At 41.3% G+C, this 23,990-nt stretch overlaps 2 protein-coding genes across 2 annotated transcripts; one reads left to right on the top strand and one right to left on the bottom strand.

The window, feature by feature from the left end:
- Nucleotides 1–1,592: 1,592 nt before the first annotated feature.
- On the top strand, nt 1,593–3,062 carry LOC310957830 (uncharacterized protein; the record flags this gene model as incomplete). Its single annotated transcript, XM_083928564.1, has 1 exon — nt 1,593–3,062. The coding sequence occupies one exon, from the start codon at nt 1,593–1,595 to the stop codon at nt 3,060–3,062; it is 1,470 nt and encodes a 489-aa protein (XP_083784690.1).
- Nucleotides 3,063–7,043: 3,981 nt separating this feature from the next.
- crfb16 (cytokine receptor family member B16) lies at nt 7,044–22,614 on the bottom strand. Its single transcript, XM_083928738.1, has 7 exons — nt 22,347–22,614; nt 21,516–21,642; nt 12,491–12,681; nt 10,913–11,037; nt 10,668–10,815; nt 9,518–9,669; nt 7,044–8,144 (listed from the first exon to the last, which is right to left on the bottom strand). The coding sequence occupies exons 1-7, from the start codon at nt 22,429–22,431 to the stop codon at nt 8,055–8,057; spliced, it is 918 nt and encodes a 305-aa protein (XP_083784864.1). The 5' UTR covers nt 22,432–22,614; the 3' UTR covers nt 7,044–8,054.
- Nucleotides 22,615–23,990: the final 1,376 nt, after the last annotated feature.

The following is a 23,990-nucleotide window of genomic DNA, read 5'->3' as shown; positions in this document are numbered from 1 at the left end:
TAAACGCTGCAAACACCACAAACATTGTAAACACCGCAAACACCACAAACACCGTAAACACCACAAACACCGTAAACACGGCAAACACCACAAACACGGTTAACACCGTAAACACGGCAAACACGGTTAACACCACAAACAACGTAAACACCACAAACACCGTAAACACCGTAAAGACCACAAACACCGTAAACACCGCAAACACCGTAAAGACCACAAACACCGTAGGCACTGCAAACACCGTAAACACCGTAAACACAACAAACACCATAAACACCGCAAACACCACAAACATCGTAAACACCGCAAACACCACAAACATCGTAAACACCGCAAACACCACAAACACCGTAAACACCGCAAACACCACAAACATCGTAAACACCACAAACACCATAAACACCGTAAACACCGCAAACACGACAAACACGTAAACACCACAAACACCGTAAACACCACAAACACGTAAACACCACAAACATCGTAAACACCGCAAACACCACAAACATCGTAAACACCACAAACACCATAAACACCGCAAACACCACAAACATCGTAAACACCACAAACACCGTAAACACCGTGAACGTAAACGTGACACACTCTGCTTGGAAGTTGTTGTAGTTTACTTCCCACCTGCTGAAAGGAAAAGAGAGCATTTACACGCATTGATGTCATTTTTTATTGTATAAAAGGACGACTACATGTTTTCTTTGTTTTTATTTAATTTCATTTTAGGAGTTTGGAGAACAAGGTGTTCGTCCGCAGCAGCGTTTAGGAACATCAGCAGCTGGATCCACAGCCGTTTAACGGGACCGGAGGTTTGTTGTTGTTTATTTTTCCTGGAGACTTTAAAACTTTTCAGAGCTACGACGTGATTATGAAAAGATTATCAACCTTTGTTATTTCTCACTGTGCAACTATTTGCTTTTAAAGCATTTTTTTTATTCTATTATAACTTTATTTAACCAGGTGAGGCCCATTGAGATTACAGAAGGGAGATTGTTGTTGTGATTATTTGAATTCACTCCATTATTTTGTAGTTTATTAAGACACAATGTGCACGCGGATGCTTGAGTATCGCCTGTTTTTCCGGTTCTGGAAACTGTAAAGTCGCTCAGTAGCTCTAATTCTTTCTGGAACAGTCGATACAATCAGAATAAATGCACTCAAATGCTAATTTATCTCAATCGTCTGTACTGGAGCGTGTTTTATTATAAATTCTGGAGTAGTAGCAGTGGGAAATACACAATTAAATTTGTATTTCTTTTCTTTTTTTTGCAGATTTCGACCCGAGATCTTCAAACGCAAAACGCAAACTTTTACTACACAGACTCAAATGTTGTTTTCTGATCACAAGTAGCGACTTCCTGTTTGTGTTGGTCCCGGTCATCTGATTCAAAATGAATTTCTTTAAAGGCCCCAAACGGCTCCCTGATGCTGTAAAAGCAAAGAGTGAACAGGTAAAGCCCCAGACAGGCCCTCTCTCGGTTTACAAAATTCCCCTGAAAGAAGTTAAAATGGACGTTTCTGGTTGCAACCGGTTCAGTTTTGGGAAAGAGCCCAAAGCGGGTACATCTAATCGCACCATAATGGTTCTGGGAGCAACCGGTGCCGGGAAGACAACTCTCATCAACGGGATGATCAACTACATCCTTGGTGTCGAATGGGAGGATTCGTATCGATTTAAGTTGGTAGATGAGGGTCAGTCGACGTCACAAGCTCACAGCCAGACTTCTGAGGTCACCGTGTACAAACTCAACCACCAGGAAGGTTTCAGAATCGACAGCTCGCTCACCATCGTTGACACTCCGGGTTTTGGAGACACAAGAGGCATAGAAAGAGACCTGGAGATCACAGAACAGCTACGCAATCTCTTCTCCGCTGAGCACGGGGTCAGTGAAATCGACGCGGTGTGTTTTGTAGCTCAGGCTGCTTTAGCGCGACTCACACCAACACAGAAATACGTGTTTGATTCTGTGCTCTCCATCTTTGGCAAAGACGTGGCAGAAAACATCCGGATTCTGGTGACGTTCGCAGACGGCCAGCAACCGCCGGTTCTAGACGGAATCAATGCTTCGGGCGTCCCGTGTCCTAAAACCAAAGCTGGGCTGCCGGTTCACTTCAAATTCAATAATTCAGCGTTGTTTGCGGACAACAAATCCTCCGCAGCAGACGGCATGAGCGGGGATGACGAGGATGAAGAAGAAGGAGGCTTCGATCGGATGTTTTGGAACATGGGAACAAAAAGCATGAAGAAGTTCTTCGCTGCTTTGAACGTCATAGAAACCAAAAGCTTGACCATGACAAAGGAGGTCCTCCGCGAGAGAAAGCAGCTCGAGAATTCGATTGAAAACTTGCAGAAGCAGGTTAAACTCGGGATAGCGAAGCTCGAGGAGATAAGAGAGACGGCCGGGATACTGAAACAGCACGAGGCTGAGATCAGCAGAAATGAGGAATTTGAGTTTGAGGTCACGGTCAAAAAGCCTGTTCAAACAAGTATTGCCGGTTCTGGGATTTACATCACCAACTGTCAGCAGTGCCATTTCACCTGTCACGGTAACTGTGCCTTTGCAAATGATGCCGATAAAATAAACTGCGGGGCAATGGGATCAGATGGATACTGCACACAATGCCCAAACAAATGTTACTGGAATCTACATTTTAACCAGAAATACAAGTGGGAGTACGTGGAGGTGAAAGAAAAACGAACGCTGCAAAAGCTGCAGACAAAGTACCAAGAAGCCACGAAGTCTAAGATGACTGTTCAGGAGCTGGTGGACAAGCTGAACGCCGACTATCGTAGCGTGCAGGCGGAGGTGGTGAAGCTGATGGAGAAGTCTGCCGAGTGCTTGAACAGACTGAAGGAGATCGCACTGAAGCCGAACCCCCTCTCCACGCCCGAGTACATCGACATGCTTATCGAGGGGGAGAAATTCGAGGCCAAGTTAGGCTGGAAGGAGCGCGTCCAGAGCCTGATGACCATGAGAGAAAACGCAGAGATCCTGGATAAAGTGAGCAGAAAAGAGAAACTCCTCCATCGTCAAGACTCCGTAGTCTAGGGCCGACGCCGGATCGGCGTTTTAAGTCATTTCAAGGAGGTCCATTTTTTTTTGTTGTAACGTCGTGATTCTGTCACTTTCTGAATAAATAGCATCATGGAAATTATAAATTCATATTCTTAATAAAACTAACAACGTTCTTTAACAATTATATTAGGGGGGCGCTGCGCTACCTTTCCTGTAGAACAGCTCTATACTTTGTCCTTTTACTTAACAAACTAAACAGCCTCCCGTGTGTTTCCATGACAACAGGCAGGAAATGATGTTTTCTCCTGTTTTTATCGCTGTGTAAATTCTGTCTCTACACGGTTGTGTGTTTCCATGACAACAGGCAGGAAATGATGTTTTCTCCTGTTTTTATCGGAGTGTAAATTCTGTCTCTACATGGTTGTGTGTTTCCATGACAACAGGCAGGAAATGATGTTTCCTCCTGTTTTTATCGGAGTGTAAATTCTGTCTCAACACGGTCGCGTGTTTCCAACTCTCAGGAAACTCCGACAGCGTGGGAGATTCACTCGTTCAAAGTTCCTTTGTTCAAGTGTTTGAAGAGGCTCCGCTCATAACGGGGCAAACGAAACTGAAACTCACTGCCCCCCCAACGCTGTAAACCTGCAACGAGCTTAAGCGTTAAGTTTTAGTCATTTTGCTTAAGTTTTAGTCATTTTGCTTAAGTTTTAGTCATTTTGCGTGAGTTTTTAGTAATTATGCTTACGTTTTAGTCATTTTGCACTTGTTTTTAGTCATTATGCTTAAGTTTTAGTCATTTTGCTTCAGTTTTAGTCATTTTGCACTTGTTTTTAGTCATTATGCTTAAGTTTTAGTCATTTTGCTTCAGTTTTAGTCATTTTGCACTTGTTTTTAGTAATAATGCTTACGTTTTAGTCATTTTGCACTTGTTTTTAGTCATTATGCTTAAGTTTTAGTCATTATGCTTAAGTTTTAGTCATTTTGCACTTGTTTTTAGTAATAATGCTTACGTTTTAGTCATTTTGCTTAAGTTTTAGTCATTTTGCACTTGTTTTTAGTCATTATGCTTACGTTTTAGTCATTTTGCTTAAGTTTTAGTCATTTTGCACTTGTTTTTAGTCATTATGCTTAAGTTTTAGTCATTTTGCTTAAGTTTTAGTCATTTTGCTTCAGTTTTAGTCATTTTGCACTTGTTTTTAGTCATTTTGCTTCAGTTTTAGTCATTTTGCTTCAGTTTTAGTCATTTTACTTAAGTTTCTTGTAATTTTTCTTAAGTTTTAGTCATTTTGCTTCAGTTTAAAGTCATTTTACTTAAGTTTCTTGTAATTTTTCTTAAGTTTTAGTCATTTTGCTTCAGTTTAAAGTCATTTTACTTAAGTTTCTTGTCATTTTGCTTAAGTTTTAGTCATTTTGCATCTGTTTTTAGTCATTTTGCTTCAGTTTTTAGTCATTTTGCTTAAGTTTTAGTCATTTTGCTTCAGTTTTAGTCATTTTGCACTTGTTTTTAGTCATTATGCTTACGTTTTAGTCATTTTGCTTAAGTTTTAGTCATTTTGCACTTGTTTTTAGTCATTATGCTTAAGTTTTAGTCATTTTGCTTAAGTTTTAGTCATTTTGCTTCAGTTTTAGTCATTTTGCACTTGTTTTTAGTCATTTTGCTTCAGTTTTAGTCATTTTGCTTCAGTTTTAGTCATTTTACTTAAGTTTCTTGTAATTTTTCTTAAGTTTTAGTCATTTTGCTTCAGTTTAAAGTCATTTTACTTAAGTTTCTTGTAATTTTTCTTAAGTTTTAGTCATTTTGCTTCAGTTTAAAGTCATTTTACTTAAGTTTCTTGTCATTTTGCTTAAGTTTTAGTCATTTTGCATCTGTTTTTAGTCATTTTGCTTCAGTTTTTAGTCATTTTGCTTAAGTTTCCACTCCTAACGAGGAAAAGGAAACTGAAACTTCTCAGAGATCCTTTATTATTTAGTTTGAGAACAAAAAACAACTAAAACAGAAAGGAAAAAACTGAAATTCTTTCTTTATTTGTGGATGTTTGATGTAACTATGTTCTGGTTCTGTTGGAGAACTTTATTTGGACCTTTTGGACTTTAACTCTTTAAAGACAGGTTCTGATGCTGAGTCAGTTCATTGTGTCAAACACTGATTTAAACTGAGTTTGCATTGTGGCTGATTATTGCTGTAGAACTGTGATTTTAACACTTTTAACACTGATTCATTTCTCCTTTAATACGAACCCGACCATTAAAGTGTCTGATTAAACACCAAAGAGCATTCAGGCAACAACGCTGCAGTGGAAACACAGGAAAACATGCATTACTTTAATGTTTTTTGTCATTCAAAAGGTTCAATAAAGTTTTTTTTAACTTTTAACTTGTTGTTTAATGATTTTTTTTATTGTTTATGATGTAAACCGAGGGAGCAAAAGTAGAAATATCCAAATATCAGCCTTAACAGTTACATCACATAACCTCAAATTCGCAATGCATTGTGGGTGTTTTCTAGTGAATTCAATGAACCAGGAGATTTGGAACACCGCTACAAAATGGCGGCCACACTAAAGTCAACTGCTTCTGTGATGGGGAATCGTTGCGAACACAGCTGGTGACTTCAAGAACTCTGTAAGTTTATCACCACCGACTTTTTACATGTTTAAAAAGCAGCCACGTACCTTTTTTAATCGCTGTTTCCTCCGAACTGTTGTTGTTGAAACCGTGATGAACCTGTTCAGGCGCGGCCACCGCCTCTCCGTCCGTTACGCTTCATTTCCTCCATTAACGTTTCAGAAAGTCCTCATTTCAAGAGTTTTTGAGTCCGGAACCGGGTCAACGAGCCGAGAGAAGAACCCTGCAGGTAAAACATTTGCCTCTGCTGCTAAAAACACATTCAAACTCCGATTTAAACACGTTTAAAGACGCAGAAAAGACGCGGAGTTCAAAGGGAGCAGTAAAATGGCCGTTCGCGGGCTAACGTTCCCGTGGTAACAGCGAGCTCCGCCAATCAGAGACGTCGCTGGTGCGCGTAGGATTGTGGGTAGTGTAGTTCTTCTCCGTGATGTTTTCACTCAAACAGGTTTTCCTTAAATAAGGTTCATATCACAAAGTTGGTGGTTATTCTACATTTAAAGTGTTTAATACATTATTGTTAACAACCAAATTCTTACTGCAGAAAATAGATGTGATTTTCTTATATATATATATATGTATATATATGTGTATATGTGTATATATATATATATATATGTGTGTGTATATATATATGTGTATATATGTATGTATATATATATATATGTGTATATATATATATGTATATATGTGTATATATATATGTGTGTATATATATATGTATATATGTGTATATATACATATATATATGTATATATACACACACATATATATATGTATATATGTGTGTGTATATATGTATATATGTGTATATATGTATGTATATATATGTGTATGTGTATATATGTGTATATATGTATGTATATGTATATATGTGTATATATATATATGTGTGTATATATATGTATATATGTGTGTGTGTATATATATATGTGTGTGTGTACATATATGTATATATATGTGTGTATATATGGATATATATATATGTGTATATATATATATATATATATGTGTATGTATATATATGTGTGTGTGTGTATATATGTATATATATATATGTGTGTGTGTATGTATATATATGTATATATATATAATTGTTTGTTTACACATGTATATTTGTGAATATATGTTTAGATTTATATATGTATGTATATTTATATATATTTGTGTACCAATATACTGTATATATGTGTGTGTGTGTGTGTGTGTTTTCTCTGTTATTTGTCAAAAACATTCAAATGTTTAAATAATGGAACAAGAAACAACAGGATTCATAAACAAAGGAGAAAGAAAAATATTTAATTAGTACAATATTACAAAACCATTTAAAAAAGTAACAAATACATTTATTAGAACACAATCATGAACACACAAGGATTTACCTCATTGTTATAAAATAATATTTGCATAAATTAATCGTTTTGGTTTGTTTTCGATGAAAACGTTTTAGATTTAAATCTGATTTTTCTAAAAAAGTTCTGAGATATTTAAATGCATCATTTTCAAATTTAGCAAAGATAAAAAGCAAATTAATTCAATACAGTCCGTTCATTCTCTTCATTTGATCAAAGTTCGTGGATCTTTTACAGCTGATTGCCTTCATCTTTTTTTAAAGATGAATCGCAGACGTGCGGGTAGAGACGGATTTCTTCTGACAGGAAGTCTCTGTGCTCGCTGTTCGTGTTCGACAGTGGTGGAGTTTGCGTGCATACACTAAAAATACAATAAACTACATTAACATGTAACGTTTCTCAGCTCATGTTATATTGTTATATAAAGCCTGGCATAGTGCGCTACACAAACGGCTAAGTCGGCGTTAGCATAGTAGCAACCGTTAGCTTGTAAACCTGCTGTGACGCTGATAAACTTCCATCTTTACGTTTTCTTCTGATCCTGAAACTTTAAATAGTTCGGGAAACTCCGACACACAAACGAGAAGTTTTTCCTCCGTCTTTCTAACCGGCGTGATGTCGCTCTTTGGTTGCCTAGGAAACGTAAACGTCACACTCAAAGCTTCTCTCTCATTGGTCGAGCTTTTGAGACCACTTCCCCCGTAGTGAATGAATGGCACAGCGTGTAAAAGCGTTTTTACCGCGGAGCTCAGCGTTCACTGACGTGCTGAAGCTCGCCTCTTGCGCTGCATCGTGTTTCGTTGCTCTGATTGGTCGCCGGTCAATCCAGTCGCGTCCAGAAGCATTTTGGTCCGCACCGTCGACGGCGCCCCCTGGAATCTAACTGCCAGGTCCTGGACGTTCTCGTTTTTGCGATTTCGTCCGGCGCCGTCAGTGTCAGCGGCATCTTCCTGAAACATTAACGTACGCCAGAAAACCCCGGACGAATGGGAGCTCAGCACTTCCACGTGTCGCTCCTCGGGTGTTTGGGATCCTCGGCTCGCCAGTGTTAGCGGGGGTGGGCGCTCACACGGACCCGCTCACAAAGCTCCGCCTCCTCCTCAGGGCGCAACGGGACTTGAATGTCCCAGTCAGGTTTCTGCAACAGACGACGGGTTCTGTTTAGTCACGTTAAATATTCACATTCATAACACAAACAAGCATCAATATACTTTATTTAATCCACTGTGATGGACTTTACTATGAGAGGAGCTGGTGCAGGGGCCAGTAGGTAAGTCTTTAAAACACTCTTTAATAAACTCTGGCTTCACTAACTACGCTGTTGCTGCTTTGTTTAATGGTTAAAATGATGCAAAATGAGTAAAAATTTATACAAAATTAATAGAAATTCATATATATCAGTAAAAGTTGATATAAAATGAGTAAAAATTGATACAAAACAAGTAAAAATTGATACAAAATGAGTAAAAATTGATACAAAATGAGTAAAAATTGATTAAAAATGAGTAAAAATTGATTAAAAATGAGTAAAAATTGATAAAAATGAGTAAAAATGTATACAAAACTAGTAAAAATTGATATGAATTAGTAAAAATTGATACAAAATGAGTAACAAATTGATACAAAATGACTAAAAATTGATACAAAACAAGTAAAAATTGATACAAAATGAGTAAAAATTGTTACAGAACAAGTACAAAATGAGTAAAAATTGATAAAAAATTTGTATAAATTGATATAAATGAGTAAAAATTGATGTAAGATGAATAAATATGGATCAAAACGACTAAAAATAGACTTATATTCACTAACTACGCTGATGACGCTTTGTTTTCTGGTTAAAAATGAGACGACGTCCAAACAAAATGAGCTCAAAGTTTCCTGACGACGTCACAAACGTCTGCAGATAATTCATAATTTTCATCCTCAGATATCAGAGATATTTGTTTAGTTTATTATTAAATGTCTCAACATGGTGAAAAACGTCTTTAAATGTTAAAAATATTCAGTTTAGTGTGAAATCAAACAGAGAAAATGAGAGATTTCAGGTTTCAGAGGCTGAAAACAACTTTTTCTGACCATTTTTTCTTGAAAACTTTAAAATAAATACATATAAAAAATAAATAAAGGCATAAGTTAATAGACACAAATTAAACCAAAGAGGTTCCTGCAGCTTTAACTGAAGTCACATTCAAACACTTCAGATCGTGGTTTTATGTGTGACTCCGAGCACAATAACACTGTCCTCAACACAATCAGGGTGAGATGCTGCCCCCTGGTGTTCATGTTTCATTTTCCACATCACACCTTTAAAAAAAGTTACTTTCACTTCATAAAAAACATCAAATCACTGGATTTAAAGATGCAAATGACGTCCAACAGACAAAACAACGAGCGAAAACGTCAAAATATACGTTTAAAAATGAACACAACAGTCATAACGTCATATTTGGTGTTCTGTTGTTTTTGATTTATGTGTTTAGTTTAATATGTGCTGACGTGTTTACTGACCAGTGAGCGGGGCAGTGGCTCCTTGTGGAAGTACGTGTGACAGGCGTCTGGACGACAGTGGACGACGCCCCAGAAGACGGCGAACAAGAGCCCGACCGCGGCGATGACGGTCACAGTCACCGTGGTCGGCGTCCTCCAGGCGGCGCCCGGACCTGCAGGTGAGTCATCGCCTTATCAACCCTTTATTCATCAACGGATAACATTAATAATGATCATAATAATAATAATAATAATAATACGGATGAATGTAAAACATAAAAGGTCGCGTTCATTCTTTTCTGAAAGGAATAAAACTTTTAATTTGCTGCGAATATTTTTCTTTCTTTATGATGAAATTCTTAGAACGTTATTAAACTTTTGGTAATGAGGAATATTTTTATTACAAAGGTTCTAAATATGTTTTTTGGAAATGCAAACATTTAGTGTGAATATAAAGGTTAAAGGTTGAATCTGTAGAATCTTTATTGAAAGCTTTATTTTACACCCACGGGGCGTTTTGAGGGAAGAGACTTCCTGTCCCGTTGTGTTTCCATGGCAGCAGCCAATAGCGTTGGGCGTTGCTGGTTGCCAGGGTTGTCTGTTGTTGGGTGCAGCTACTGTAGGCTGGTTGCCAGGGTTGTCTGTTGTTGGGTGCAGCTACTGTAGGCTGGCACTGGGTGAAATGGAGTTAGCCAATCGTGCAGCTGCTTGGGAGCCTCAGTGAAGGGGGCGTTCTTTGTCCCAGCAGCTGAGTGAGCGGAGACGGGCAACAACCAGAGTCACTATAGGCCGAGCATTCACTCCATGGACTGAGAGAAAGGAGAGGAACGCCATTCAAACGCACGCCCACATGGCTACGCTGCTCCTTGATGCTAACATCACTTTCATCTGCACTTAGCTGGAACGGCTAACGCTAACAGCTAACGCTAACTGTCAGTCAAACTCCTCTAATCCTTGTTTTGATGCTGTGGTTTTCTGGAGGGGACGGGTTCAAACAGGCTCAAACAGACTCCGGTCTCCTGGAGCTACTGGGCCGGGTCTGACCAACCTAGCAACCCCACTGCTGGACTTCTTTTTTGTTGTTGGAACGATGATCTGGAGACTCTAGATGGAGCTGTTCTGCTCATGCTACATGTTCAGCCTTTACCTGTGTCATTCAGTGCAGACGTACCTGTGATGGAGACACACTGGGCGTCGGTGCTGCTGCTGTGGAGCCCTGAGTCCAGGACGGTCTGAGCTCTGACGCAGTACACAGCTCCCTCCTGCAGGGCGCCGAGCTGCAGCATCGTCTGCTCAGCTGGCACCATGTGCACCTCAGGCTGGACCGCAGAGAGAGAGAGAGAGAGAGAGAGAGATGAGACAAAAGATGAGGGGAAGCATCAGGAAAGAAAGAAGGAACACAAAGAGACGTCTGACCTGCAGCTCGTCTCCTCTCCTCCACACCGTCACTCTGACTTCAGCCGTGAGAGGAAGTCGGTCGAACGACACCTGAAGGGCGTCGCCCGTCGACATCACCGTCATCTCCGGGGCCATCAGGACCGCTGCCGACACCAGATTCATATTCAGTCATTCATTAGAAACAGACAAACCTGCTGTTTATGCATGTTTCCAGAGAACTTTAAACTCCGAACATCTGAACCTGGGCCTCAGTGACTGAACGACCAGGGACAGAGACACATACAGACCACAAAGAGACACAAAACAACCACAAAGAGGCACAAAACAACCACAAAGAGGCACAAAACAACCACAAAGAGTCACAAAACAACCACAAAGAGACACAAAACAACCACAAAGAGACACAAAACAACCACAAAGAGACACAAAACAACCACAAAGAGACACACAACAACCACAAAGAGACACACACAGCTACAAAGAGACACAAACAGCTACAAAGAGACACAAACAGCTACAAAGAGACACAAACAGCTACAAAGAGACACAAAACAACTACAAAGAGACACAAAACAACCACAAAGAGACACAAAACGACTACAAAGAGACACAAACAACCACAAAGAGACACAAAACAACCACAAAGAGACACAAAACAACCACAAAGAGACACAAACAACTACAAAGAGACACAAACAACTACAAAGAGACACAAAACAACCGCAAAGAGACAAAACAACCGCAAAGAGACAAAACAACCGCAAAGAGACAAAACAACCGCAAAGAGACAAAACAACCGCAAAGAGACAAAACAACCGCAAAGAGACACAAAACAACCGCAAAGAGACACAAAACAACCACAGAGACACAAAACAACCACAAAGAGACACAAAACAACCACAAAGAGACACAAACAACTACAAAGAGACACAAACAACTACAAAGAGACACAAAACAACTACAAAAGACACAAAACAACTACAAAGAGACACAAAACAACTACAAAGAGACACAAAACAACCACAAAGAGTCACAAAACAACCACAGAGTCACAAAACAACCACAAAGAGACACAAAACAACCACAAAGAGTCACAAAACAACCACAAAGAGACACAAAACAACTACAAATATACACAAAACAACCACAAAGAGACACAAAACAACCACAAAGAGTCACAAAACAACCACAAAACAACCACAAAGAGACACAAAACAACTACAAAGAGACACAAAACAACCACAAAGAGACACAAAACAACCACAAAGAGACACAAAACAACCACAAAGAGACACAAAACAACCACAAAGAGACACAAAACAACCACAAAGAGACACAAAACAACCACAAAGAGACACAAAACAACTACAAAGAGACACAAAACAACCACAAAGAGTCACAAAACAACCACAAAGAGACACAAAACAACTACAAAGAGACACAGAACAAACATTAGATGATGCAGTATTCTAAAGTATATAAATATAGCTTATATTCATGTATTTATATATATAAATATATAAATATATAAGTATTCGTCATAAGTGAGAATAAAATGGGTTGCAGGACTGAAACCCTGTCCCCGTGGCGTCTCACTGTGTCTGCGGTTGAATGGCGGTCTGAGGTCACTCCAGGGCGACAGCTCGGCGCCGCACTGCGCTCTGACGCGGACGCTGTAGTCGGAGTCTGAGCCCAGGTCAAAGGTCAGGTCGCAGTGAGCGTGAGGAACCCGCTGACAGTCGGGGGCGTCCACCCAGCTGCCGTTCAGCAGCGTCAGCTCAAAGTCCCTGAAGACGCAGAGAAACATCCGGCTTTACACACGGACCCATAAAGACCCCGCTGCAGGCGACTGTGCCGCCATTTTGTGTCTATGTGTTAAGTTTGTGTCTCTTTGTTGTCGGTTTGTGTTTCTTTGAAGTTGTTTGGTGTCTCTTTGAAGTTGTTTTGTGTCTCTTTGAAGTTGTTTTGTGTCTCTTTGAAGTTGCTTTGTGTCTCTTTGTAGTTGTTTTGTGTCTCGTTGAAGTTGTTTTGTGTCTCTTTGTTGTTAGTTTGTGTCTCTTTGTAGTTGTTTTGTGTCTCTTTGTAGTTGTGTGTCTCTCTGTAGTTGTTTTGTCTCTCTGTGGTTGTTGTTTGGTGTCTCTTTGAAGTTGTTTTGTGTCTCTTTGTAGTGGTTTTGTGTCTCGTTGAAGTTGTTTTGTGTCTCTTTGTTGTTAGTTTGTGTCTCTTTGTAGTTGTTTTGTGTCTCTTTGTGGTTGTTTTGTGTCTCTTTGTAGTTGTGTGTCTGTCTGTAGTTGTTTTGTCTCTCTGTGGTTGTTGTGTGTCTCTCTGTAGTTGTTGTGTGTCTCTCTGTAGTTGTTGTGTGTCTCTCTGTAGTTGTTGTGTCTCTCTGTAGTTGTTGTGTGTCTCTGTAGTTGTTGTGTGTCTCTCTGTAGTTGTGTGTCTCTCTGTAGTTGCTGTGTCTCTCTGTAGTTTTTGTGTGTCCCCTAGTTGTTTTGTGTCCATTTGTAGTCGTTTTGTGTGTCTTTGTGGTTGTTTTGTGTCTCTTTGTAGTTGTTTTGTGTCTCGTTGAAGTTGTTTTGTCTCTTTGTTGTTAGTTTGTGTCTCTTTGTAGTTGTGTGTCTCTCTGTAGATGTTGTGTCTCTCTGTGGTTGTTGTGTGTCTCTCTGTAGTTGTTGTGTGTCTCTTTGTGGTTGTTGTGTGTCTCTCTGTAGTTGTTGTGTGTCTCTCTGTAGTTGTCGTGTGTCTCTCTGTAGTTGTTGTGTGTCTCTTTGTGGTTGTTGTGTGTCTCTCTGTAGTTGTTGTGTGTCTCTCTGTAGCTGTTGTGTGTCTCTCTGTAGTTGTTGTGTGTCTCTCTGTAGCTGCTGTGTGTCTCTCTGTAGTTGTTGTGTGTCTCTCTGTGGTTGTTGTGTGTCTCTCTGTGGTTGTTGTGTGTCTCTCTGTAGCTGTTGTGTGTCTCTCTGTAGTTGTTGTGTGTCTCTCTGTAGTTGTTGTGTGTCTCTCTGTAGTTGTGATGTGTCTCTCTGTAGCTGCTGTGTGTCTCTCTGTAGTTGCTGTGTGTCTCTCTGTAGTTGTTGTGTGTCTCTCTGTGGTTGTTGTGTGTCTCTCTGTGGTTGTTGTGTGTCTCTCTGTAGCTGTTGTGTGTCTCTCTGTAGTTGTTGTGTGTCTCTCTGTAGCTGTTGTGTGTCTCTCTGTAGTTGTTGTGTGTCTCTCTGTAGCTGTTGTGTGTCTCTGTAGCTGCTGTGTGTCTCTCTGTAGTTGTTGTGTGTCTCTCTGTAGTTGTTGTGTGTCTCCAGTTGTGTGTGGTTAAGTCGGCTCCTGTGCTTCCTCTCTGTGTGTTTGTGTTTGATTCAAACCGCAGCGACTCCTGAAGACTTCAAAGGTGCCGCAGGAATGTTGCTGACGTTTAATTAAAGTGTCTCCTGAGTGAGTGACAGCTGACATGACTCAGAGACGCACCTGTTCATTATGAGTCAACACAACAACAGGTGTGTCCATCATTCCTGAGTGAGCAGCTCGATGATTTCACCCCGCGTGCTGTTTTCCCACATCAGCAGAGTCACGCGTTTACAGCCCAACACTCCACAAATACAAATACGTCACGATTCATGACTGGTGTTCTTCAGCAGAAGTGTCTCTTTGTAGTTAGTTTGTGTCTCTTTGTAGTTAGTTTGTGTCTCTTTGTAGTTAGTTTGTGTCTCTTTGTAGTTAGTTTGTGTCTCTTTGTAGTTTTTTTTGTGTCTCTTTGTTGTTGTTGTCTGTCTCTTTGTGGTTGTTTTGTGTCTCTTTGTGGTTGTTTTGTGTCTCTTTGTAGTTGTTTTGTGTCTCTCTGTAGTTGTTGTGTGTGTCTTTGTTGTTATTTTGTGTTTCTTTGTAGTTGTTTTGTGTCTCTTAGTAGTTGTTTTGTGTCTTTGTTGTTGTTTTGTGTCTCTTTGTATTTAGTTTGTCTTTGTAGTTGTTTTGTGTCTCTGTAGTTGTTTTGTGTCTCTTTGTGGTTGTTGTGTGTCTCTTTGTAGTTGTTTTGTGTCTCTTTGTAGTTGTTGTGTGTCTCTTTGTAGTTTTTGTGTGTCTCTGTAGTTGTTGTGTGTCTCTTTGTAGTTATGTGTCTCTTTTGTAGTTGTTTTGTGTCTCTTTGTAGGTGTTATGTGTCTCTTTGTAGTTGTTATGTGTCTCTTTGTAGTTGTTTTGTGTCTCTTTGTAGTTGTTGTGTGTCTCTTTGTAGTTGTCGTGTGTCTCTTTGTAGTTGTCGTGTGTCTCTTTGTAGTTGTCGTGTGTCTCTTTGTAGTTGTCGTGTGTCTCTTTGTAGTTGTCGTGTGTCTCTTTGTAGTTGTCGTGTGTCTCTTTGTAGTTGTCGTGTGTCTCTTTGTAGTTGTCGTGTGTCTCTTTGTAGTTGTCGTGTGTCTCTTTGTAGTTGTCGTGTGTCTCTTTGTAGTTGTCGTGTGTCTCTTTGTAGTTGTCGTGTGTCTCTTTGTAGTTGTTTTGTCTCTTTGTAGTTGTTATGTGTCTCTTTGTAGTTGTTTTGTGTCTCTTTGTAGTTGTTTTGTGTCTCTTTGTAGTTGTTTTGTGTCTCTTTGTAGTTGTTTTGTGTCTCTTTGTAGTTATGTGTCTCTTTTGTAGTTGTCGTGTGTCTCTTTGTAGTTGTCGTGTGTCTCTTTGTAGTTGTTGTGTGTCTCTTTGTAGTTGTCATGTGTCTCTTTGTAGTTGTCGTGTGTCTCTTTGTAGTTATGTGTCTCTTTGTAGTTGTTAGCTCAGGTCAGGTGCATTTTTGAAAAATGTTCTATCGTTTAAATAGTGTTTTCCTTTTGTGACACTTTGAGGAGCCGTAAACAAATAAAACAGGAAATGAAATGCAGAATTAAAACATGTTTTTACAGTTCTCTTCAGTGACGTCTCTCCATTGAATGTGCAGAATAATTACAGATTATTACAGATTATTACAGAGTTATTAATCTGTAATCACACAGTAACAACAGGGACGGGCCCATTATGACGTTTGCACTGATCTCCTCTTCTTACTCTCTAAACACAAACATGGTTTGGTTTCAAATGTCCAGTTTTGGGAGAACAGGGCCTCGTGGATGGTGTGTTTCTCTCTGTTTGGGCCTCGGGGTGGGGAGCCCCCGGGTCTCCCCCCTTTCACCAGATCCCCCTTTTCTTGTCTTTCCTGTCCTCTCTTTGTCTCTCTTTAAAATCTGACGTCACAAACTGGGTTCTTCCATCTTGGCTGGAGGCCGTTCAACGTTTCTAGAGACTTGAAGACGCTGGTTGTTTTTCTTTTGTAACAAACATTTTTAAATGCTAACGAGACGATTGTCGGTGTGCTTTTCTACAATACGCTGTGGTGGAAATGGATTTCTTCAACAAAGATCAACAAACAAGGTCTCTAAAACAGGGTCCACACAGGCCAAGGTCTCTAAAACAGGGTCCACACAGGCCAAGGTCTCTAAAACAGGGTCCACACAGGCCAAGGTCTCTAACACAGGGTCCACACAGGCCAAGGTCTCTAACACAGGGTCCACACAGGCCAAAGTCTCTAAAACAGGGTCCACACAGGCCAAGGTCTCTAAAACAGGGTCCACACAGGCCAAGGTCTCTATAACAGGGTCCACACAGATCAAGGTCTCTAAAACAGGGTCCACATAGGCCAAGGTCTCTAAAACAGGGTCCACACAGGCCAAGGTCTCTAACACAGGGTCCACATAGGCCAAGGTCTCTAAAACAGGGTCCACATAGGCCAAGGTCTCTAAAACAGGGTCCACACAGGCCAAGGTCTCTAACACAGGGTCCACATAGGCCAAGGTCTCTAAGAGCGTGATCACACTGTCCTTTTGGCTGCGGCCAAACCCGTTTTTTCAGCTAAAGCCTAGTACCTTTAAGCAGTGTGAGTGCACCCGTTCCGCGCACAACTGCGGCCAGCGGGCCGTCCACGGCCCGCTTGAAAGAGGTGGGCTTTAGCGGAGCCGTTTGCACATGTACGAGCACGAGCGTGCGCACTTGTACGAGCACGAGCCCTACGGCAGTAGCGTCCGCCTGTTCGGACATGTAAATAGAAGGAGGGACCATGCGCGGACATTTAACAACAACAACAATGGCGGTGAAAGGTTCACGTTGGTGTGATGCGGAGGTGGAGTGTTTACTGCAGATTTGGTCGATGAAAAGATTCAAAAACAGTCGACAAGACGCACAAAAACTCTGAGGTCTATGGAAAGATTTGTAAACAAAGCCACACACACGCGATCAATGCATGTGACGTGTTACGGCGTGATGGCGTATGGACAGCAAGAAGCATTGGCCGAGGCCCTGGCAGTGTGAGTACAAACGGGGCTGGGGCGCGGGGGGGAGAGGGAGGGGGGACAAGTACCCTAAAGTCCGGGGTCGCGGCCCGGGAGGACAGTGTGAGTGCGCTCTAACACAGGGTCCACATAGGCCATAAAACCAGTCCTGAGTTCTCTGTAGAAACAGGATGTACAGAAGCACAGATCTGCCGTTATACCGTCGTGAGGCCGTTATTTACGTTTTCCATTTAGCACAAACAAGATCTGCACCGGACATGTTCAACAGAGGAGACACTGAACTGCGTCTGACCTGACAAAACCAGGATTATGAATTACAAATATACAAAATTCCAACAACAATGGAAACAGCGAGCTTAAGCTGCCTTTTATTTTAAATAATAACAATAACAATAACACAAATTAAAATCATTTCATTTGCTGATAATTTGAAAACAAACAAACAGCCAAAGTGCTCTGCTGTTGCCTAGCAGCGGTGGCTTTGATGTTGAGGGGGCGGAGCTTAAAGAACTGCCTTTGATCATAATTCTATGTAAATGAGATCTCACTCAGAGTTCCGTCACATTCTGGATCTGCCTCCAGACCTGAACGGCTGCTGCACACGAGCTCACGTGGCTCCGACCAGGAAGGACAATAACTCGGTTATTCACAGGGATTCTTCGACGGACATTCAGGACAGAAAGCATTCAGAAGGAACAACAGCCACGATGGCCCTCTCAAGACCAGCATCGCCACAGACGGACGAGTCAGGAGCCGTGGATTTGTGCAATTATCTGATCAAATCCTACTTCAAAAGGATAACCCCCGAACAGCTGGAGCTGTTGAAAACAGGCACCGCAGATGACCCCACTAAAATCGTGCTGGCCGAACTGCTGCTGGACATAATACGGTCCTTGTCCAAAGCCGTGCTGAGAGCTCTCCAGGGCCAAACTAAAGTGTCTGAGGAGGACATTCAGTCCTGTGTGGGGGACGCCGTCTCACGGAGTTTTTCCGACGTTCTGGACATCAAGAACCCGATCCAGGGTATCAGCTCAAACCGCTTGTCGAGTTTGCTCAGCAGAGACATTTCAGAACACGTCAACTCTTCTCTGGCGAGCACACACCGCATCACTCCCCCCCGCAGGCTGAACACTATGATTGAATACGTCTGCAAACTGTTGAAGGCCCTCACAGCCAGAGTCAAAACACCTCTAATAAAGAGGAGAAGACCGAATCCGACCACCTCCCCTGAAAAACTCAAGTCATCAGACCACAGGCAGGCATCAGCTTCACCTGTGGACCTGGACAACCCCAAGGATCAGGAGCGCTGGCAGACACCAGTTATACCTTTTGATCCAGAAGACCCAGACAGAGACGACAACAGGCACACGGCGGTTACACCGTTGGAACTAGAAGACCTAGAAGACCCAGAAGACCTAGAAGACCCAGAAGACCTAGAAGACGATGATCACGGACACACGCCGGTTACACTGTTGGAACCAGAAGCCACACCAGAGGACAGGATTAGAGACATGATCCAAGAGGAGGTGACTCAGATCTTTGAACCTCTTTTGGACGAAGAGTCGCGTTCTGAGTTGACGCTGCGATCCCAAAGCTCCTCAGACATCGAGGCTGTCGTAGAAGACATTGCTGACGACGTGAGGAGTTTGAAAGACGTCCCAAGTCCGATAACTGAAAAGGAGGACCTTCGGTTTAGGAAGAGAGCAGAGAAGAGGATCAAGGCCTTTTTTGCTAAGTATTTTACCAAACAGTGGATCACTCGTAACGCGAGAGAAGTGGTGGACAAATTCGACCTGGACCCCAAAGAAGAAAGCAGGAAATCACAGCAGCAGATCACAGACCTGGTTCCCTCTCTGCTGGCCGAGGAGGGTGAAACACTAAAGGATGGAAATGAAGGTTGGGAGATGACAAAATTCAAGAACATCTCCCCTCAAAAAGTCCAGACGTTCACACAGGAATTCAGTGATCTCCTCTACGGACACATCGCAAATGGAACAGAACCAGAGATGAATCCAGGAACGGCAGGAACAATCTCTTCCTGCAGGACAGTTTGTGTTCCTCAGTCAGATGCTGACATGTACGCTGAGATCCAGGACAGAGCGTGGAGTTTCCTGGCACTGATGAGTTGGTGGATGAACACTCAGCTCAACACCCACAGTGACAGATTGATCACAGGTATAACGGCCAGTGAGTTGATGCCACCTACAGAGTCACTAGAGTGCCCCATGGGGCACTTGCCTGCGTTGACTGGTGCATCGAGTAAAGCATCGACCGGTGGAGCGACCGTCTCAGTCACTAAAGAGACACTTGCCAAACTTGCGGCGCAGCAGGAAAAAAACAAGCAGTTCATCGAGGCGTTTGTGGAGCAGCTGGTCGGGCGGGCATACAGGAAAAACAAAGTGGCCTTTACCTGCTCAAACCCCGAGGCCATCATGAAGCACCTGTTTGAAGTCATCTGGGCAAAGGTCCAGGGTCTAGACTTCCACGCCACCCAGAAGACCTTCAAGAACCTCGACAAGACCATCTTCCAGGACCTGTGCAAGAAGTGGGGCAACGAACAAATGGTGCTGATCTCCCTAAAACTAGGGGAACCAGCACTTGAGAAGTTCATTGCCTCCTCTGTCAGACGTCACCTGAAGACACCACCGGAGTCCAACGTCATCCGCAGACTCTTCTCCGCTGTGGGCAGCGCCATCTCCAAGTTCTGCGGATGTAACCGTGGGAATCTGGATTCCTCCGAGTGGTCCGACAGGGCCACATTCAATGCCGAGTGATTCGGTTGTTGTGCATTAATGCCGAGTGCATCGGTTTTTCTGCACGCAATGCCGAGTGATTCGGTCGTTGTGCGTTCAATGCCGAGTGATTTGGTTGTTCTACAAACGCCGAGCGAGTCGGTTGTTGTGCATTAAATGCCGACTGAATCGTTTTTTCTGCACACGATGCCGGTGAGCCGGTTAAAAACACTAAAAAGAAAAGAAAACCAAAAATAAAGTCTCTTTATCTCCCTCATCATTCGCTGTAACGTCCGCTGATTCAGTCTCATTCATAAATTTGGGTTTTGTTTGTTTGTGTTTTGTGAAAACGGCGGGGTTCAAAATATTTACCTCCGGAAATTCACGAGGAAACAAACATTTTGGTTTCACTAAAAATGGATATAGAGATAAAGTGACTTCCTGTGTTGTTGTTTTAGCAACACATCAAACAACGGGGAAAGAATAAACTTCCTATTTCCTCTAAAATACCCTGAAGATATCGAGTAAATACAGAAATACTCACATTAATAATCAGACATTCAGTGTTTTAGCGTTTGCCTCTCCTTCCCCAGATCTGATCCATCACAACACGTCTCACTGTGCTTCATAATAATAATATATTAATAATAATAATAATATATTAATAATAATGATAATAACAGCCTCTGTAGAGTTGTTCTTAGATGTTCATACAGGAACAATCTCTGAAGAGGTTTCACCCCAAAAACCAGAAGCTTCTTTCATTTGTTACTGTTTATTTTTAAATGTATTTATTTAAAATGTAGTTAATTTAACTGAGGTTCAGGAACAAGAACATAAATATAATTTTTTTCTCTTTGTGGTTGTTTTGTGTCTCTTTGTGGTTTTGTGTCTCTTTGTAGTTGTTTTGTGTCTCTTTGTGGTTGTTTTGTGTCTTTTGTTGTTGTTTTGTGTCTCTTTGTGGTTGTTTTGTGTCTTTGTGGTTGTTTTGTGTCTCTTTGTGGTTGTTTTGTGTCTCTTTGTGGTTGTTTTGTGTCTTTGTTGTTGTTTTGTGTCTCTTTGTGGTTGTTTTGTGTCTTTTGTTGTTGTTTTGTGTGTCTTTGTTGTTGTTTTGTGTCTCTTTGTGGTTGTTTTGTGTCTTTTGTTGTTGTTTTGTGTCTCTTTGTGGTTGTTGTCTCTTTGTGGTTGTTTTTGTGTCTTTGTAGTTGTTTTGTGTCTCTTTGTGGTTGTTTTGTGTCTCTTTGTGGTTGTTTTGTCTCTTTGTAGTTGTTTTGTGTCTCTTTGTGGTTGTTTTGTGTCTCTTTGTTGTTGTTTTGTGTCTCTTTGTGTCTCTTTGTGTTGTTTTGTGTCTCTTTGTGGTTGTTTTGTGTCTCTTTGTGTTGTTTTGTGTCTCTTTGTGGTTGTTTTGTGTCTCTTTGTGGTCGTTTTGTGTCTCTTTGTGTTTATTTAGTGTCTCTTTGTTGTTGTTTTGTGTCTCTTTGTTGTTGTTTTGTGTCTCTTTGTATTTGGTTTGTAGTTGTTTTGTGTCTTTTTGTGGTTCGTTTGTTAGTTGACTGAAAACACTTATTGTGTTAATTGTGTTTGTCGTGTGTCACTGACCCCTGGAACTGGACCGAGTACAGGACTGCGGCGCTGCAGGGCGCCTGCGGGGGGCGCCACCTCAGCACGTGTCTCATGTTCACAGAGTCCATGGAAACTGCAGCGGGAGCCGGCAGCGTCCAAACCTCTGCAAATGAAAACAAAACCAAAACCACAGCTTAAACATATATATAAACTTTATTTATATAAATATATATAAAGTTTAAAGTCTAAAAAAAAGTCTGGAGAACTGATTAAAGTGAAAACAAAAACATGAAACAAAAGTTTATCAGTGAGATATAGACGTGTTGCTCGGCTAACACGACTGTATGCTAAGCTAAGCTAATATTTATAAACTTTATTTATATAAATATATATAAAGTCTAAAAGTCTGGAGAACTGATTAAAGTGAAAACAAAGAAATGAAACAAAAGTTTATCATCGAGCTTTAAAAGTGTTGCTACGCTAGCACTTCTGTATGCTAAGCTAAGCTAATGTATAGTTCATATTTGCGATCATCAAACTCTCTTATCACATGAATAAAATGTGTAAATATTAAAAATGTTCATCTGAAATATTCTGGTTCCCACTGAATTTGAATTTCACTATAAATTAGATTCATTTGATACATTTCACTTTACCAAAAAGTCAGTTTTTTAGTTTATTAGAGGTTTTCTGAACCGTAAATGAGCTTAATCTGACTCTAACTTTAAGAGAAACCAAAGTAAAATCAAAGTTTTCTTTACAGAGTGACAGAAAACAAGTCAAAGAACCCAAAAGTCTCATTTGTTCTGCAGGATTTTCTCTCTTTTGCGTGTAAAACGAGTGGAAACTGAGTGAAAGTGAACTCACGGTTTGTAACGTCCAGCACGAGCATCACCATCATCACCACCATCATCTTCATCACCTTCATCACCTGCAGACTCTCAGAGTTCATCCACCGTCTGCATACAAACTGATCCAGGTTACAATAATCCAGATTAACGTGCAGAAAGCCCCGGATCCTCCTCCTGTGTCTCGTGCAGGGCACTTTTCTGGACCTTCAGCTCATCACAGGAAAGAAGCTGTGAATCGTCTGTGGAGAGGACGTAAATATCCTGTTTATGTTCTTATAGTCTGAGAGAACTCTGTTCAGAGCTGAGCAGCAGACGCCGTGTGAGCGATGTGTCCCGGAGCCGGTGCGTGCGGATCCTGAGAGCAGGTTCTGGGCTGCAGGTCCGGTCAGACCTGTTCTCTTGTTCTCAGCCGCCTCGAGGCGTCAGCTGTAAATCACAGGCTGAGCTCACGAGAGGATGATTCCTCTGAACTCTGTTTCTCCTGGTGTCAAAGATACAGACCAGCAACAGATGCAAAATACAACAACAAAGAGACATTAAACAACTACAGAGACACAAAACAACCACAAAGAGACACAAAACAACCACAAAGAGACACAAAACATCTACAAAGAGACACAAAACAACCTCAAAGACACAAAACATCTACAAAGAGACACAAAATGAGTACAAAGAGACACAAAACAACTACAAAGAGACACAAAATGAGTACAAAGAGACACAAAACAACCACAGACACAAACTAAATACAAAGAGACACAAAACAACCACAAAGAGACACAAAACAACAACAAAGAGACACAAACTAACTACAAAGAGACACAAGACAACTACAAAGAGACACAAAACAACCACAAAGAGACACAAACTAACTACAAAGAGACACAAGACAACTACAAAGAGACACAAAACAACTACAAAGACACACAAAACGACTACAAAGAGACACAAAACAACTACAAAGAGACACAAAACAACCACAAAGAGACACAAAACAGCTACAAAGAGACACAAGACAACCACAAAGAGACACAAACTAAATACAAAGACACACAAAACAACCACAAAGAGACAAAAAAACAACAGAGACACAAACTAACTACAAAAAGACACATAACCGCAAAGATACACAAAACGACTACAAAGAGACACAAAACGACTACAAAGAGACACAAAATGACTACAAAGAGACACAAAACGACTACAAAGAGACACAAAACAACCACAAAGAGATGGGGATGATGGTGATGGTGATGATGATGATGGTGATGATGGTGATGATGATGATGATGCTGTTTCTGTTCAGAGAGGACGGACGGACGGACTTTGGACTCGTGGTGATCAAACATTAACCGTCTCTGACCATAAAGACATAAAACACACAGAGCTGACACGTCCTCCTGGCTCTGGCTTCACTAACTACGCGCGACCTCCCTCTTTAGGTCCTGACCGGGGCAGTACAGCCAAACCTCTGCAGCAGCATGAGAAGAGTCCCTACACACACACACACACACACACACACACACACACACACACACACACACACACACACACACACACACACACACACACATGAGAAGAGTCCCTACACACAAAACAAAGCGTCATCAGCGTAGTTAGTGAAGCCAGAGTTTATTAAAGAGTGTTTTAAAGACTTACC

Source organism: Echiichthys vipera (genome assembly GCF_963691815.1).
Source record: "Echiichthys vipera genome assembly, chromosome: 15".
Lineage (NCBI taxonomy): Eukaryota > Metazoa > Chordata > Actinopteri > Perciformes > Trachinidae > Echiichthys > Echiichthys vipera.
The sequence above is the reverse complement of the archived record's forward strand: the minus strand, read 5'-3'. Positions and strand labels throughout refer to the sequence as shown.